At 36.3% G+C, this 14550-nt stretch overlaps 3 protein-coding genes across 3 annotated transcripts; 2 read left to right on the forward strand and 1 right to left on the reverse strand.

Annotated features, from left to right (window-relative positions):
• Window positions 1–3967: 3967 nt before the first annotated feature.
• LOC130747402 (uncharacterized) lies at window positions 3968–6916 on the forward strand. Its single transcript, XM_057600341.1, has 3 exons — window positions 3968–4191; window positions 4495–5052; window positions 5280–6916. Exons 1-3 carry the CDS (start codon window positions 4075–4077, stop codon window positions 6300–6302), a joined length of 1698 nt encoding a protein of 565 aa, XP_057456324.1. The 5' UTR covers window positions 3968–4074; the 3' UTR covers window positions 6303–6916.
• A 777-nt stretch (window positions 6917–7693) lies between these two features.
• On the forward strand, window positions 7694–10456 carry LOC130747410 (uncharacterized). The gene is made up of 7 exons (XM_057600349.1): window positions 7694–7945; window positions 8067–8140; window positions 8355–8449; window positions 9099–9207; window positions 9652–9665; window positions 9854–9955; window positions 10032–10456. The coding sequence occupies exons 1-7, from the start codon at window positions 7773–7775 to the stop codon at window positions 10164–10166; spliced, it is 702 nt and encodes a 233-aa protein (XP_057456332.1). The 5' UTR covers window positions 7694–7772; the 3' UTR covers window positions 10167–10456.
• A 310-nt stretch (window positions 10457–10766) lies between these two features.
• On the reverse strand, window positions 10767–12929 carry LOC130747409 (uncharacterized). Its single transcript, XM_057600348.1, has 4 exons — window positions 12783–12929; window positions 12095–12466; window positions 11303–11410; window positions 10767–11202 (listed from the first exon to the last, which is right to left on the reverse strand). Exons 2-4 carry the CDS (start codon window positions 12461–12463, stop codon window positions 10915–10917), a joined length of 765 nt encoding a protein of 254 aa, XP_057456331.1. The 5' UTR covers window positions 12464–12466; window positions 12783–12929; the 3' UTR covers window positions 10767–10914.
• Between the last annotated feature and the right edge of the window lie 1621 nt (window positions 12930–14550).

The raw sequence follows: 14550 nt of genomic DNA on the forward strand, positions 1-14550 counted from the left end.
AATGAAATCAAATATGTTGACTTTGATTTCCATGAGTAACTATGTCAAAAATGAAAAATTTGACTAAGTTATGTTCACAAAGGCCTTATGATTCCAAAGTAGTTGGTTAAGTTTAAACTTTACGACATTTAAAGAGATTCATTCAAGGGTATTTTACTATGTACAGTAAAATGTGGGCGTAACATACTCGACTAAACGACGAAGGCGGATCAAATTTGGTTAAAGGTTAGTAAATGTTATTCATGCTAAGTTATACTCTGAAATTTTTGATTAAAAGATTGGTAAAGCGCAGTATTATTAATTATTTTGATTGTCTAATTGATATAGTTGTTATTAAATGGATCATGTTCTTAAGTTAGAAGGAATAACATAGTAATTTTTGTATTAAGTTAAGATCTGATGTTTTCATTGAGAATGGATAGTGACAACAATAATTTAAGGGTAGAAATTATAAATTTAAGTATTACAGTTATCTAAGTATGATGCAGAGCCATCAGGATTAACCAATTTGCAGCCAATGATATATAGAAAACATATTACCTTAATAGTACTTAATAAAACATTACATAATATTTTAAGACAAACTGTGGAGCTACTCGCTCAACACTTACAAATACAAAAGACAAACTATAAACGAGTTTAAACTAACTTAGGAAATAAAAGAGAGCTAAAGGATGGATTAGAACGGTAGTCATTCTTAAACAGAGACAGAACTAATGGTTTTCCCCTTCGCCTTCGTTGTCGTTGACATTTTCATCTTCTTCATTTTTATCTTCTTCTCCTTCGTCTTCCTCATCACCAGTGTCAGGGCTGATCAACTTGCCATCGACAATCCTAGCATAAGGATCGGAACCGGCAAGGTTGATGGAAACTTGAGGATTTAGGAAAAGAATTTGTTCTTTGGCTTTTGCAAATCCGGCTTCAAATTGATCAAGGACAGAATTCTTCAGTTCAGAAACTTCTGAATGCAATTTAGAATTTTCATTTTTCAATTCAGCATTGGAGGAATTGAGATGAGTGATTTCCGCTTTGGATTTCACAAGTTCTTCCTCTTTAGCTTTCTGAGTGATGTTTAAGTCTTCAGCATGCTTCTTTGAGCGTTCATTTTCTAGGGCTAAATCTGCGGCTTTCTTCTCATTCACTTTGTTGGCAGAATCCAACAATTTCATAGTAGCTTTCATCTTCAGGATCTCTCTTTCTTTCTCTTCTAACTGCTTGGCGGAATTAATCCCATCAAAGTCAGCGCTCTCCAGGTCAATCATCTTGGAAATCGCCGCAATTTCAAGTCCTTTCGTCATGATGGCTTGACAAGCTTCCTTTAATCCGATCTTCTTAACCTTTTCCCGATCCGCCTCAAACACCAAATTTGTTTCCACCAGCGAATTAAAGTCAATTTTGGAGTCCCATAGCGAGGTCACTTCTTCAGAAGTGAGTTCTTCAAATTCTTTCAGCAGGCTTTTCCATGAAGGGGGCGGAGCACTTGAAGACCCAGCTTTGAGTGTCATATGTTGAGGATTACCCTTCACCATAAATTTTTCCATTGAGGGCTGAGAAGAGTCTTTTCCTTTCGCCGATTCAGGTGTTTCATTCTTTCTCTTCTTCTTTTGAGGGCGATTCGATTCGGTGCCTGAATGACTAGCATCGGCATCTAATAGAGTCTTCGCTGGGTTTCTTTTTTCCCTTGCAGCCTGTTGTTCTCGACGGAAACGGAGGATATCATCATCAGAGAGGCGAGTCATTTTTGCTGAAACAAAATGGTAGGGTTAGAAATAAAATAAATACTCGAGATACAAAGATGTGGAAATTTAAGAATCTTACCCACATATTCACCCAATCTGTTTTCATAATGGGCATCTAGAAATTCGGTGAGATTCAAGTCAATGCTAGATAGAAAGGTGCAATCCACCATTTCCTCAGGGGTGAGGGAGTCATCAGGAAGTTTGATGATAGCCTCATAACGGGCGGTCCAGTAGAAAGGGAACTTTGGGCTTCCATCATTGAAATAAAATACATCATTGCACTTCTCTGTTTCGTTTAGCCTAAAGAATTTCCCTTTAAACTGTTTGTAATGGCTTCTAAATAAGGTAAATAGGCCTTTTCCCCTAGCGGCGGCTAAAGAAAGATATTCGCCTTTTATGCTTCTACCACTAGTTTCAAAGAAGTAAAAGAACTTATTGCTAGTGGGTTCGATACCTAACACTTGACACAGAAGTTCGAACGCCCTCAGGTATGCCCAGCTATTACAATGGAGTTGTGTTGGTGCAACATTTAGTAAGGTTAAAACGAAGCAAGTGAAATCTGAGAGAGGGAGTTTACATTTTAGATCGGTGAAAATGTTTTCAAAGAAATAGGTGTGGTTTTTGCCGGTAGGGTCAGGAGCCCCAAAACAACAAGGTTCAGTAGGTAAACAGGGGACTACGTCAAGGTACACATCTTGGCCATCAGAGCGAAAAGTGTTTTCAGTGATTAAATCCATTACAGTTTTAACATTGCAGAATTTAGTGAACCTAGTTTTAACTTTGCTAGTGACCCATGTATCGACTGCAATGGAAGAAGTTTTAGGAGCTTTAGAGGTCCTACGGGTGTGTTTTGCATCCATTTTCAAAAGAATTCCTGAAATTATAAAGGATCCAGGGTTATGAAATATAAAAGGGTAAAATGTAAGTTGGAATTGTGGGGAAGAATAGATTTTAAGTAGAGTTTGGTTTGGATAAACAAGCGAATGAGGAAGAAGAAGAATTTAGATGAAACCTTTTAGTGTAAAAGGAAGTAAGATTTCATGAATAAACAGAGTGAAGAATGCTTACCAGTGAAAAAGGCTGTGATGAACTCGGTTAAATCTGGAGGACTTCTGGTAATGTGCAAGAACACTTGTAGTTAAATGCAAGAAATTTGGTAATTGCGGAGGAATGGTGAAAATTTTGAAATGCAAGAGTGAAGTGGTTTGGGGGTAAAAAGGATTGCTATATATAGAGAGAGGGTAGAAGATGAAAAGGTGTGTCAAAAAGGTGTGGTTAAAAATACTTGAGGCAAACTGTGAGCATGCGTGTGGTTTGTGTGAATCCACGCGTTCATTCAGGCCACACATTTGAATTTGTTGAGGCGGTGAACCGGCGCGTCATTAAGAGGTGACGTTTGGAAAAAGTAACGCTTGAGCAGAGAGGGGTGTCAGTTGGCAGGTAAACGTCGTTTCGAAGAAGAAGAGTCGTTTCAGAGAAAAGTTATCCCATGAGTGGATTTTAAATGCACATTTCAATTAATGCGAATAGCATAGCTTAGGTAGGTTTTTTACATTACAAGTTCCAAGATATCTGTAGTATATTTGTGATGATTATTGCAGGTACAAAAATCCGGAAGGGGATTGATATGGTGCATAGTGATTGAGGTGATGGGCAAAGCGTCACTTAGACATCACGTGTCACGCAGAAAGAATTATTTTATAATGATTAGCCTAGTATATTTTTACTTTGTTGATTAGCCTTATTTCATTGAAGCCTGCGTGCTCACAAATTGGTTCACATTGTACACGGGCGTACCAGAAGTTGTAAGCCTCAATAAGACACTTTCGTTTTAGTTCTAAAACATCAGTGTCTTGTGGGCCTGTGGACTGATATGGGCGGACCGAATGTGGGCCTGTGGACTGTCATGTAACTAATGGGCCGGGCAACCCATGGTCCAGCCGGACCAAAACCCAAGCTATAAATAAAAGAGGACCGCCCAAGCGGTGGGGACCTATCATTTCACGCATTTTTATTCACTTTGTGACTTTCGTTTGCTCTCTAAACTGGTTAGCCTTTAGTCTGTGGTTCCATACCGGAACAGGACTCTTAAGGAACTGTAGCAGATTTTGCTCCAACCCATGGTTTCTTAAATTACTATTTGAAGGGTCCCACTCGTGTCCCACCATACAATTACATGGACCAAAATCATATATTCATGAAATTACAGGAACCAAAGATGAAATTTAGCATCTGAAAAATTAAAGAGAAGCATGTCTTTTTTTGGATAAACCCGCCGTAAGATTATTTTCAGCTAGCCATCCAGCAACCAGAGAACCGGAGAAGGTGGAAGGAAATGATATCCCCTTCACTCTCCCTCTCACTCTCAGTCCCTTGCAATCCAAAACCGCCAAAATGGTTTTTCAACTTCAGTTTCAGGCCTTCGCCCACAGTTCCCCTTCATTGCTCTCAGGTTCCCTTTCCTTTCCATTGCTTAGATTTTTCTTAAAATTTTGTTAATAAAATAAAATTGATTACAGCTTTAGTATCTCAAAATTGAAATTGTGAAACTCACACTTATTTGATCATAAATAATTTTAGTTTAATTGAGGTGGGTAATGAAAAATAGCTCTAGCCAGGTCTGAATTGAACTGAAATGTCAATTTTCCATTACTACTTTCTCATTTTGAATTTGGCCTACAAGTCCCATCACTCTGTTGAATTTTTATCAGGCAGTGAGTTTTTTTAGTCTCATAATATTTAAAATGTCTGGTAGGGAAGAAGCATTGCTATGCCTGCATATGACCAAGATGAGGAAACTGGGAGATTGAACACTGCATCGATCACAAATGACAATGTTTTGTGTAGTGACTCGTCATTGCTTCAGCGAAATGAGCTACCTCCTCTAGTCAGTGCATTGAAAGCATCAGCTGAACAAAACACTGCCAGTTTTCACTTTCCTGGGCATAATAGAGGCAATGCCGCACCTGCTTCGATGGCCCGGCTCATTGGAATAAGACCATATTCTCATGACTTGCCTGAGCTTCCAGAGCTTGACAACCTCTTTTGCCCCCAGGGGCCCATATTGGAAGCGCAGAAAGAAGCAGCCAAACTGTTCGGATCGTCGGAGACGTGGTTTCTTGTTGGAGGTACTACTTGTGGGATCCAGGCAGCAATAATGGCCACTTGTTCACCGGGAGAATTTCTGATTCTTCCTAGGAATTGTCATTTGTCAGCTATATCTGCTATGGTATTATCTGGTGCAGTGCCTAAGTACATCGTTCCTGACTATAAGAATGATTGGGACATCGCCGGTGGTGTCACTGCATTACAGGTGATTCAACTTTGTTTCTAAATTTGTAAAAGTTTGCTGATAATATTTTTTGGCATGACAGCAATTGATATGAACATAATTGTGTATTCATTCCAAATGGAATCTAAATAGGTTTTCCAACTCTTACTCCGAAGATGAGTTTTTGTTCTGGATTTCTGATTTGTACTGTCCTCAATGTTGTTCTCACCTTTTTTTTCTGAATGTTGGATGACTGGATGTTGTTGCAGGTATTGAAAGCTATGCAGGAACTAGAAAAGGAAGGGAAAAAAGCAGCAGCTGTTTTCATCACTTCACCTACTTATCATGGTATTTGCAGTGACTTGAGCGAGATTTCGGAGTTGTGTCATTCTCATAAAATTCCTTTGATTGTTGATGAAGCTCATGGTGCACATCTAGGATTTCATTCTGAACTACCTAACTCTGCCCTCCAGCAAGGGGCTGATCTGGCTGTACAGTCTACTCACAAAGTCCTGTGCTCTCTTACTCAATCATCTATGCTTCACATGTCAGGTGATATTGTAGATAAGGAAAAAATTTCTAGATGTCTCCAAACTCTTCAAACCACAAGCCCTAGTTATCTGCTTTTGGCATCCCTAGATGCTGCTAGAGCACAACTTAGTGAAAGCCCTGATACGGCATTCAACCACGCAATCAAATTAGCCCGTGAAGCAAAGTGCCAGCTAAAACAAATCCCTGGTATCTCAGTGCTTGAGAATTCAAGCTTTCCAGCCTTTCCTGGTACTGATCCACTGCGGCTTACTGTAGGGTTTTGGAAGCTTGGTTTATCAGGTTATGAAGCTGATGAAATCTTATACAGTGATTACGGAATCGTCTGTGAACTTGTTGGGAATAAGTCTATCACTTATGCCCTTAATCTTGGAACTCGTCGCAACCACGTCGAAAGGCTACTATTGGGAATAAAGCATCTAGCTGCAGCATATTTTTCCACTCGGCAACCTGAAGAAAGAGTGCTCACTACTGGTCATGCACCCTTTGATGATATAATCATGAGTTTGATCCCTAGAGATGCCTTTTTTGCAAGTAAAAGAAAAGTAACATTGAAGGAGAGCATTGGTGAGGTTTCAGGGGAGCTTATATGTCCATACCCTCCAGGCATACCGGTATTGATCCCTGGTGAGGTTATTACCGACAAAGCTGCTGATTATCTACTTCATGTCAGGAGTAAAGGTGCTGATATTAGTGGAGCATCTGATCCCTCTCTTTCTTCTGTAGTTGTTTGCAATGTATAGTGAAAACAATTGAGGAGAAGAAGTACCCTGAAGTTAAAACTTCCCAAGTGCCCTTTTTGCGTCACGCCAGAAGGTTATAACTTCTGATAGACTTCACTCAGCTGGGGAAATTTGTAGTTAGTTAGTCTATACTCTATAGTAATGGCTGTTCAACTTAGTTACTTTCCTCTCATTTTGATGGTTTAAAATTAAAATGGAGGGGTTGTTCAGAAAAAATTTCCTCTTGAAAATGCTACCAGATTCGGATGCTTTAGAGATATAGTTAAGAGTCAGAAGAATATGGCTACAAGCAAACCAGGATGTAGCCATAAAAAAATGAGAACTACTTTGATGTATAAGTATATATTTAGTTGATAGATTTACTGAATGTTAGACAAGAATAGGAAGGATTAGTTAATCATTTCTTGTAGGAGATATACGATGTACACTGTTTCATGATTTGTACACGCCATTCTATGGTTACTGGAAAAGTCAATTTTTGAGGAGTCAATGCCGGATACCTGCAATCACTGCAGGGTATAGATGATCATCTTGGTCCTTACTACTTGTTTCTGTTTTCATTTGTCAAAATTAAATAGTCGTTTGGAATATAAATTTCAACTTTTAATTTTCTAGGATGATGTATCGACCTGTTATTGACTTATTGTTCTGAATTGTTCCCCCTGACCTTCATGCTATTATTCTGAATGATGTATCGATCTCCGAGTTAGCTTGATTTCGCTTTGGAATAAATTTCTTTTTCAAAAAAATTCTAGAAAAATCAACCGTGTGATGTTTTGTTCACACTCCATTAAAAGTGTAAATAGAGCGGAGAAAAGAGAAATATATGAAGAAAAACAAATTATCAGTGATATGATAAAAAGAGAAGAGAAATATAGATAGAAAATGAAAGTGTAAGGTGAGAGTGAGGGTGAATAAATGATATCTTATATAAGTCTAGTGAAGCCGGTATATTTAGTTAATCACATCACACACTATCTAAACAAACTCAAATCAATGTCTTTGGATCAACGTTAACATAATTTATTTTGGATAGAATTGACTCTACTAAAATTGTGTGTGATAAACGTGAGTTAAGATGATATGATTTATGTTTAGGCACTTTTATGAAAAAAGCGAGTTTTGTTGGGTCGTGAAATTCAATTATAAAATCTCAAAATTAATCATGATTAGTGCATAAACAACCATTTACTGCGGCAAACTTAATTGATTCTATAGAACTGATTATGCTTACTTGTATACTCAAACATCATTTCAACTAGTTAGAATTGATTTTAAGTCATTAGAATTGATTCAACAAAATTGATTATGGTTTCCAAATATGGTTATTGGTTAGTGGTAGTTTGGAAATTTGGTATTGGATCCTGAACTGAACCCCACCCTGTTGTGGCAAACAAAACAGAATTATCATAAAAGGGATAAGGCATCACTCATTCGAGAGAGAGAGACGACACGAACGTGAACAATACCATGATGTTAGCCTCCTGCTCCAGTTCCATTACACCTGGAGCTGCTTCATTCACAACTCGAACCTGCTGCAGTCATGCTCATGTTCAGGTTCATGTTCACGTTCTTGCTCCTCCAAATGCACAATCAAGATGCATTGTTTCTCTCAGTCTCGGTCCACCCTTGAGGAGAAAAAGGTTCTGAATTCCTTCACTTCACTTGTATTTTCATTACTACCCACTAGTTAGTGTTGTTCTTCCTTGAGGTGTTTGAGAATGATATTTAACCAACAATTTGCTTTTGTGTGTTTTCTTGCAGCTTAGATATTCTCTCTAGTTCTACCAGGACAACTCTCAGACATCTAAACACGCCAATTTCAGCTGTTAATTCAGGTGATTTTTCATACCCTTTTTCCTTAGGAGGATTTGAGATACTTGAATGAATCCATTTGGGGGTTCTAAGTAGAGAAAAATGGGCTAATTCAAACTTCCTAAGTAGAGAAAATGGTGTGTTGCATCCATTTTTTTTCCTTGAATTATTTGAGATTTACATTCATTGCTTGTGATGCTAAACTAGTATTATGTATATGCTTTTGTGTTGTTGTAGGTTTAGAAGCATCAATTACAGATTCCGATGAAAATTCGGCCATTTTAACAAATGCCCAAATAGTTCTAGAATCTGAAGATGAAAGTAAGATACAAGTAAGCAAACACCAAAAACTGCTAATTCCAACTTAGAATTGCTGTTCTGGCTCTTTCAGGAAATTATCTGATGTTTCTATATGTTGTCACACTCTCTCTCTGTATCCCATACTATAGCTTCATTGCTTCTATCTATGTTTCTCTTGATAATTTCTTCTACTGCTTGTTTCCATACACAGCTGTCATTGCTTTCTCTTGAAGAGGATGTTATTTATATAAAAAATCTTGTCCATCAATTTGATAACCTTGAATAACTAGGCTTAATTAGAAACGTTCAGTAGTCTTCTTGCTCGATTATCGGGTCAAATACCCTATGTGGTAGTTAAATTGCTTCTGTCATGATTATGTACTCCATCATATTGCTTTTGTTTATCCAATCATATGTTTAATTGTTATCCCGACACCGTCACACCGCCACTAGTATACCATGCCGCCTGCAGCTTCAAATATATTCAAAATATGGCCAGATATATGACTATACAAAGCTTTTCCTTTTCTCTTTAGCCTACCCCTTCAATGTCATCTATTATTTTTTATTGAAGTGTGTTTCTGTAAATTACTGCATCATGTTAAATTTTTTGTTTTCACTTTCTTGTACCTTGCTGTTTTTGGGCTTGATTTTGTGATCTCATCATGGCATAAATGGCAGCTAAGAGTGGACTTGACTGGTGATCAAACAGAAAGGGTATTTGACCGGACCCTCATAAGCTTAGGGCGCACTGCCCCACCAGTTCCTGGATTTCGCATGCAAAAAGGAGGTGAAAATCTGCACTATTGATACAGATTGATATCATGCACCTTCATAGACTGAACCTATCTATTGGTTATTAGATTTTTTGCTCTCATGCTCAATAATGATTCGTATATTGCAATACATGCCATGGGACACAAATGAGCTTGCCATTTGCTGCAAGATTCCTCCTCCATTCAAAAACCCTTTTATCCTAAAGAGTTGCTTGAGCCCAAGTTATTACCAGCCACATTCCAGAATTACTAAAAACTCATAACCATCTTTCTGTGAAATTAGAGCAATTGCATTCTAAAGCTCCATTACAAAATAACAATGTCTGTGTCTTTTCAATACTTGGCCAAATAGTGACTTTGTTATTCGCATTCATATGTATTCTAGCAGAGCATAATAAATTGCAGTGAATGGATTTTAACTGTATTACCTTTTGCATGTGATGTGCGAACTGCTTCAGGAAAATCATCAAAGGTGCGTTTCTCCAAATTCCAATCTAGTTTTTATATTTGATGAGTTATTACTTAGTATCATTTAATATATAAATTTTTGACAAGGAAATTGTTATTTGAGCACTGGTGAATGCAACTGAACATCTGTAAATGATTATCATGTATAGCTTTAGACTTCCTTAAGATGACTTGGTTAGGAAATCAATGCAGATCCCGAAAAGCTTTCTTGTACAGATTCTTGGGGAAGAACGAGTCACTAAGTTTGTAATACAAGAAATTCTCAACTCTACCATGGCTAATTATGCGAAAAAGGCAAGTGATTTTTACCACTCCATGTTTGTCTATTTTGGATATAGACTTGTTTTCACATTTGATGACCCAATACCAGGAAAACTTGGATGTGAAGGGTAAGAAGGTAAGCACTACTCAAACGGCAGAAGAACTTAAAAAATCATTCACACCAGGAAAAGAATTCGGCTTCAATGTTATAATTGAGCCTGAAAACTCAGAAGATACTACATAACTTGTAATGGGGGATCTAGTCGTTGAGCTTAATCAAAATGAAGCAACAAGATTTGTCTCACTCAATGATATACATGTCAAAGAGCTATTGTAATGTTGAGTTTGGGGTACTCATAAAAATGGGGTACTAGACTGATAGAGAAAAATGTATAAAAAATCATCTTTAGATTTATCATCCTGAGTTTGAGGTGACACTGTACTAAACTGACTATAGAGTGATATGTTACAGACTTTGAATTATCTTTATTGCCATTTAATTGGCACCTTGCCATTGATGACTTTTCTTTTTTATGCCCTTATGTTCTGATTTTTACTCAATTTAAGGTACCTAAATGTTTCTGCATAACTGGATTTCCTCAGAGTAGGATCAACATATTTACATGTCTTGTTAAGTGGAAAACCCCCAATTCATAACGTCAGGTTAAGGGTGTGTTTGGGTAAACACTTTAATTTGGTGCTTATGGAAATAAGCTAATCAGAGCAGCTTATGAAAATAAGCTCAAAACAGCTTATAGATAGCTCATAATCTATTTACATAAGCTCTGTTAAACGTTTGCATAAACGTTGAAGCTATAAGATAGCTCAAATAAGTTTTTCCGAATGGGATAAATAGAAACATCAAGTTGTTGGGATTTTTGACTTTTGAATGTGAAGAGAGATGAAAGACACTTAAACTCACATGTAGAACAGATAAATGGGTATAGTCTCCTAACCATACAAGCTGGAAACATTTAAACTTAAAAAACTTGTCATATCCCAATGATGGATTGACGATGATCAGAGAATAGACCATAGAGGGAGTACTGCCTTAGATTTTTGACTTCATACCAAGAATTAAGAGCATCAAGATTCTTGTCAGTCCCTGAGAATGTCAACTGTATGCCTATATTGCATGTAGTTCCACCATTCTTCTGACAGTCTGTGTTTGGCACTGCACAATCTTGATTATTCAGGCAAACGCTTCCCTTAGAACATGCACCACAACCAAACCTCTTCCAGAACAAGTTTTGAAGGGTCCCCTCTTTAAATTCAAGAACCTGTTAAAATGTTCAAATTCAAAGTTACTTCCCTAGAGATGGTCCTAAATGAAATTATGTTCTTAGGAAAGCACAAGTTGAGCCTGTCAAATGCGTTTACCAAAGTGAAACTGGTAATTGTGTGACTATTGTCTGCAAACATAATTGGTAGTGATCTTGCTGCATATTTCTGTCCAGCAAATGCAACCATGTATCCACCAGTTTTTCCCTGATAAACTCCCAATATTAATTAAGAATTTTTTTTACAATTTTGTTAAAGAACACAGCTGCATTAGTATATCCAGCTTTGAAATCAGAACAAAGCAGAAATAATTCTTCAAAGGGAACAATCCATATTATCAGAACTTCAAGAAGTTCATCATATGCCAAGGAATATTGTATACCAGTTGATAGCCACCTAATTCGATCACAAAAATTGCTTTGAAGTTTTTCCTTGATATTATTCACATGTGCAAGTTCATAAGCTAGTAGACAGTCTCAAGAACAAAGAAGTTCTATTAATCAGAAAAATATTTGTATCATAGGATACAATATCTAATATCATTACCTCATGTAATACCCCTAGGCTGACCTAATATGCAATTACCGGAACACATGATAATAATGGGAACAAGAAAAGAAAAACTAGTGTAAAGCCAAATATTTAGTATCTGCATGTATCGGTACAAACAGATGTTAATACGCACCTCAAGATAAAAATTGAAGAAACCCTTCTAATGAATTGAGATGAAAGTTCTAGTATCTTAAGTCGAAACACTTATAAACCAAGTCAAATACCAACCACATCATTCTCATCAAACTAAATATTGCTAAAAACATCTCCTATCTGTTGCAAAGATGCAATATACACAAAGAATTAGGATTTTTGCCATAAAAACATGAAATTGCATACCGAGTCTAAGGCGCTCCTGTTAATGGTAAGCAGGGAGATCTCATCCACCTTTGGCCTAAACATAGCAGCTTGTGCTTCTTTGCTTGAGAGACCAAGGCGCGAGTCGCAAGGGGAAAGCTGAGGACCATTACCATCTTGGAAGAAAATTTGCTTATCCGCAAGTGCAATACCAAAGGTGAAGCCATCTCCTCTCTGAACTTTGGCATCAAGACATGGACTATAAACATCATTTGTATCAGCTGCATCAGCAACAAACAACATAACCATCACACCAATGACCAACACCTGTTTCATGAAGGTTGTTCTCCTCATCTTGGACATTTCAAAAATTTCAACCATCCCCATCCTCTTCTTCAACAAGGTGATCATCTTCTGAGCAAGACAAGAAGGGAAGAACAAAACTAGTTATATATATAACATGAAAAAAAAAATTTCCACAGCAGAAGAAGAAAAAATTGTAGTTTTTTGTCAACCTTTTGGTTGGGACAGATAAGAACAATATTTCTGGTGATAGAAACAAAGTGGCATCAACGTTTGTGTTTCATTAGGAATAAAAAACAAAGTGTGACCTTCGTGAATTAAGGTTTGCATGTGTGGAACATTAATCCAGGATATAAACAAGGATAAGCATTAAAATAATAAGGGAAATAAAGTAATAACTTATGAATCAAGAAACTGATTTGCATACCTTAAAAATAAAAAAAAGTACGAGATTTGTATCTCAATCTCAAGATATGGAAAGGTCAATGAATCCAAGAGGGATCATGCAAACTTGTTTCAGAAGCGGTTCTGTTTGCAACTGGGCAATGACAATTTCACGGGGGCAAAACTAAGCAAATATTACGGATTTTGTGAACTGGAAGGACATATAAATCTGGAAAATATGAATTTTTTTAATTGATCAATTTAGGGGCCCGTTTGTTTCTACTTAATAAAAATGATTTTGAAATTGAATAGAAAAAATAATTTAATTTTATGCGATTTTTTGAAAAGCATAAACTCATTATTTTTTTGATACATCGGAAAGATAAATTGCGCCCGCCAGGATTTGATCCCTGGGTCTCCCCCTACCCAACTCATATGTCCTCCAGCTCCTACCACTTGAGCTATCCTACGAAGACATAAACTCATTATTTATGTCTACTCTCTTGCTTCAAAAAAAAGTGATTTTGAATTGTTTGGATATAAAATCATAAAAAAGTTTTTTCATATAAAATTACATTGAGGTACATAAAATTATAAAGAATTGTTTAAAAATAAAATTGTAAATTTGAATTCAAGTAGTGTCACTATAAAAGTACGATTTAATTTCTCTCTTCTTAGAAGCTACTCATTCACCAAAAAGAAATTAGAAGCTACTCAAAATTGTTTAAGAAAATAGTCAGGGTTATGTATTTCTTTTTTCAAAAACATGCAAACACATAATATTCGATCACCATTATGATCTCGTCTATTACGTGAATTCAAGATTTAAACATAGTGACGTTCAAAAAAGATTTAAACATAGTGAAGATTTTTCATCCCTCTCCAAAAATGTATTACACACGAATTCTCCTGTACACTAAATTTGTGACTTTGTATTGTCAATTGAGGTTTTTTTGCAAGTAGAGTCTTAACATCCTTCCTTAAAATAGAGAAGAGTCTTTAACATCCTTCCTTAAAGAAAAATACAAGCGATAGTACAACGAGTGATGATTGTCATTGGGAAAAAAATTCATACAATTATTTATTAGAAAATTAACTTTTAAAATTGTGGTATACAATAAAAAATGATAAAGTATGAAATTTCTCAACATCTTTTTTTTCATAGTAGTTTCAATTTTACACCTGAGTCACTCATTCTTAATTTAATGTACAACAAATTAACTTTTAATTTCTTTTGATTTTGTTAATTTAGTTTTTATTAATCGTAAAATTGATAATTTTGGAGCAGATTGTTTGACTAAATTATCTTTTTCAATTATTGGTGCCTTTGTTTGGATTAAACAAAGTTTCACCGAAGCATGATCCAAGTCGATGTACCGACATCTATCTCCATTCTTGCTGTTTAAATCAGTTAAAAAAACACCTGGGAACAACTTGTTTGTTCAACAAGTACAACCGAGAAATTGATCATTCTGCAGCCAATGTAAAAGTACTAGCTGTAAGTCTCCTTCAATTGAATGTACATTTACTGTAGTCAAAAGTCAAATCCTATTTCCACCTATACTCAAAGTTAAAAACACAGAAGCGATAATTCAAAGAACAAACTTCAGATGTGACTAGAATTTAACGATCAAAATCAAAGTTGTACTGTGTTGTTCAAAATATGGGTAGCCTTTCACCTGATTATAAGCTAAAGATTGGTGACATCTGCTCTTTTGAACTTGTAGCTACAAACCAAATTGATATGAGGGTCCACATTTGTATGATAATGACTTTGATAGAGGTTTTTTTACTTGTGCTTTCCAATTTTC

The sequence above is a fragment of the Lotus japonicus genome, chromosome 3, assembly GCF_012489685.1.
Source record: "Lotus japonicus ecotype B-129 chromosome 3, LjGifu_v1.2".
Taxonomy (NCBI): domain Eukaryota; kingdom Viridiplantae; phylum Streptophyta; class Magnoliopsida; order Fabales; family Fabaceae; genus Lotus; species Lotus japonicus.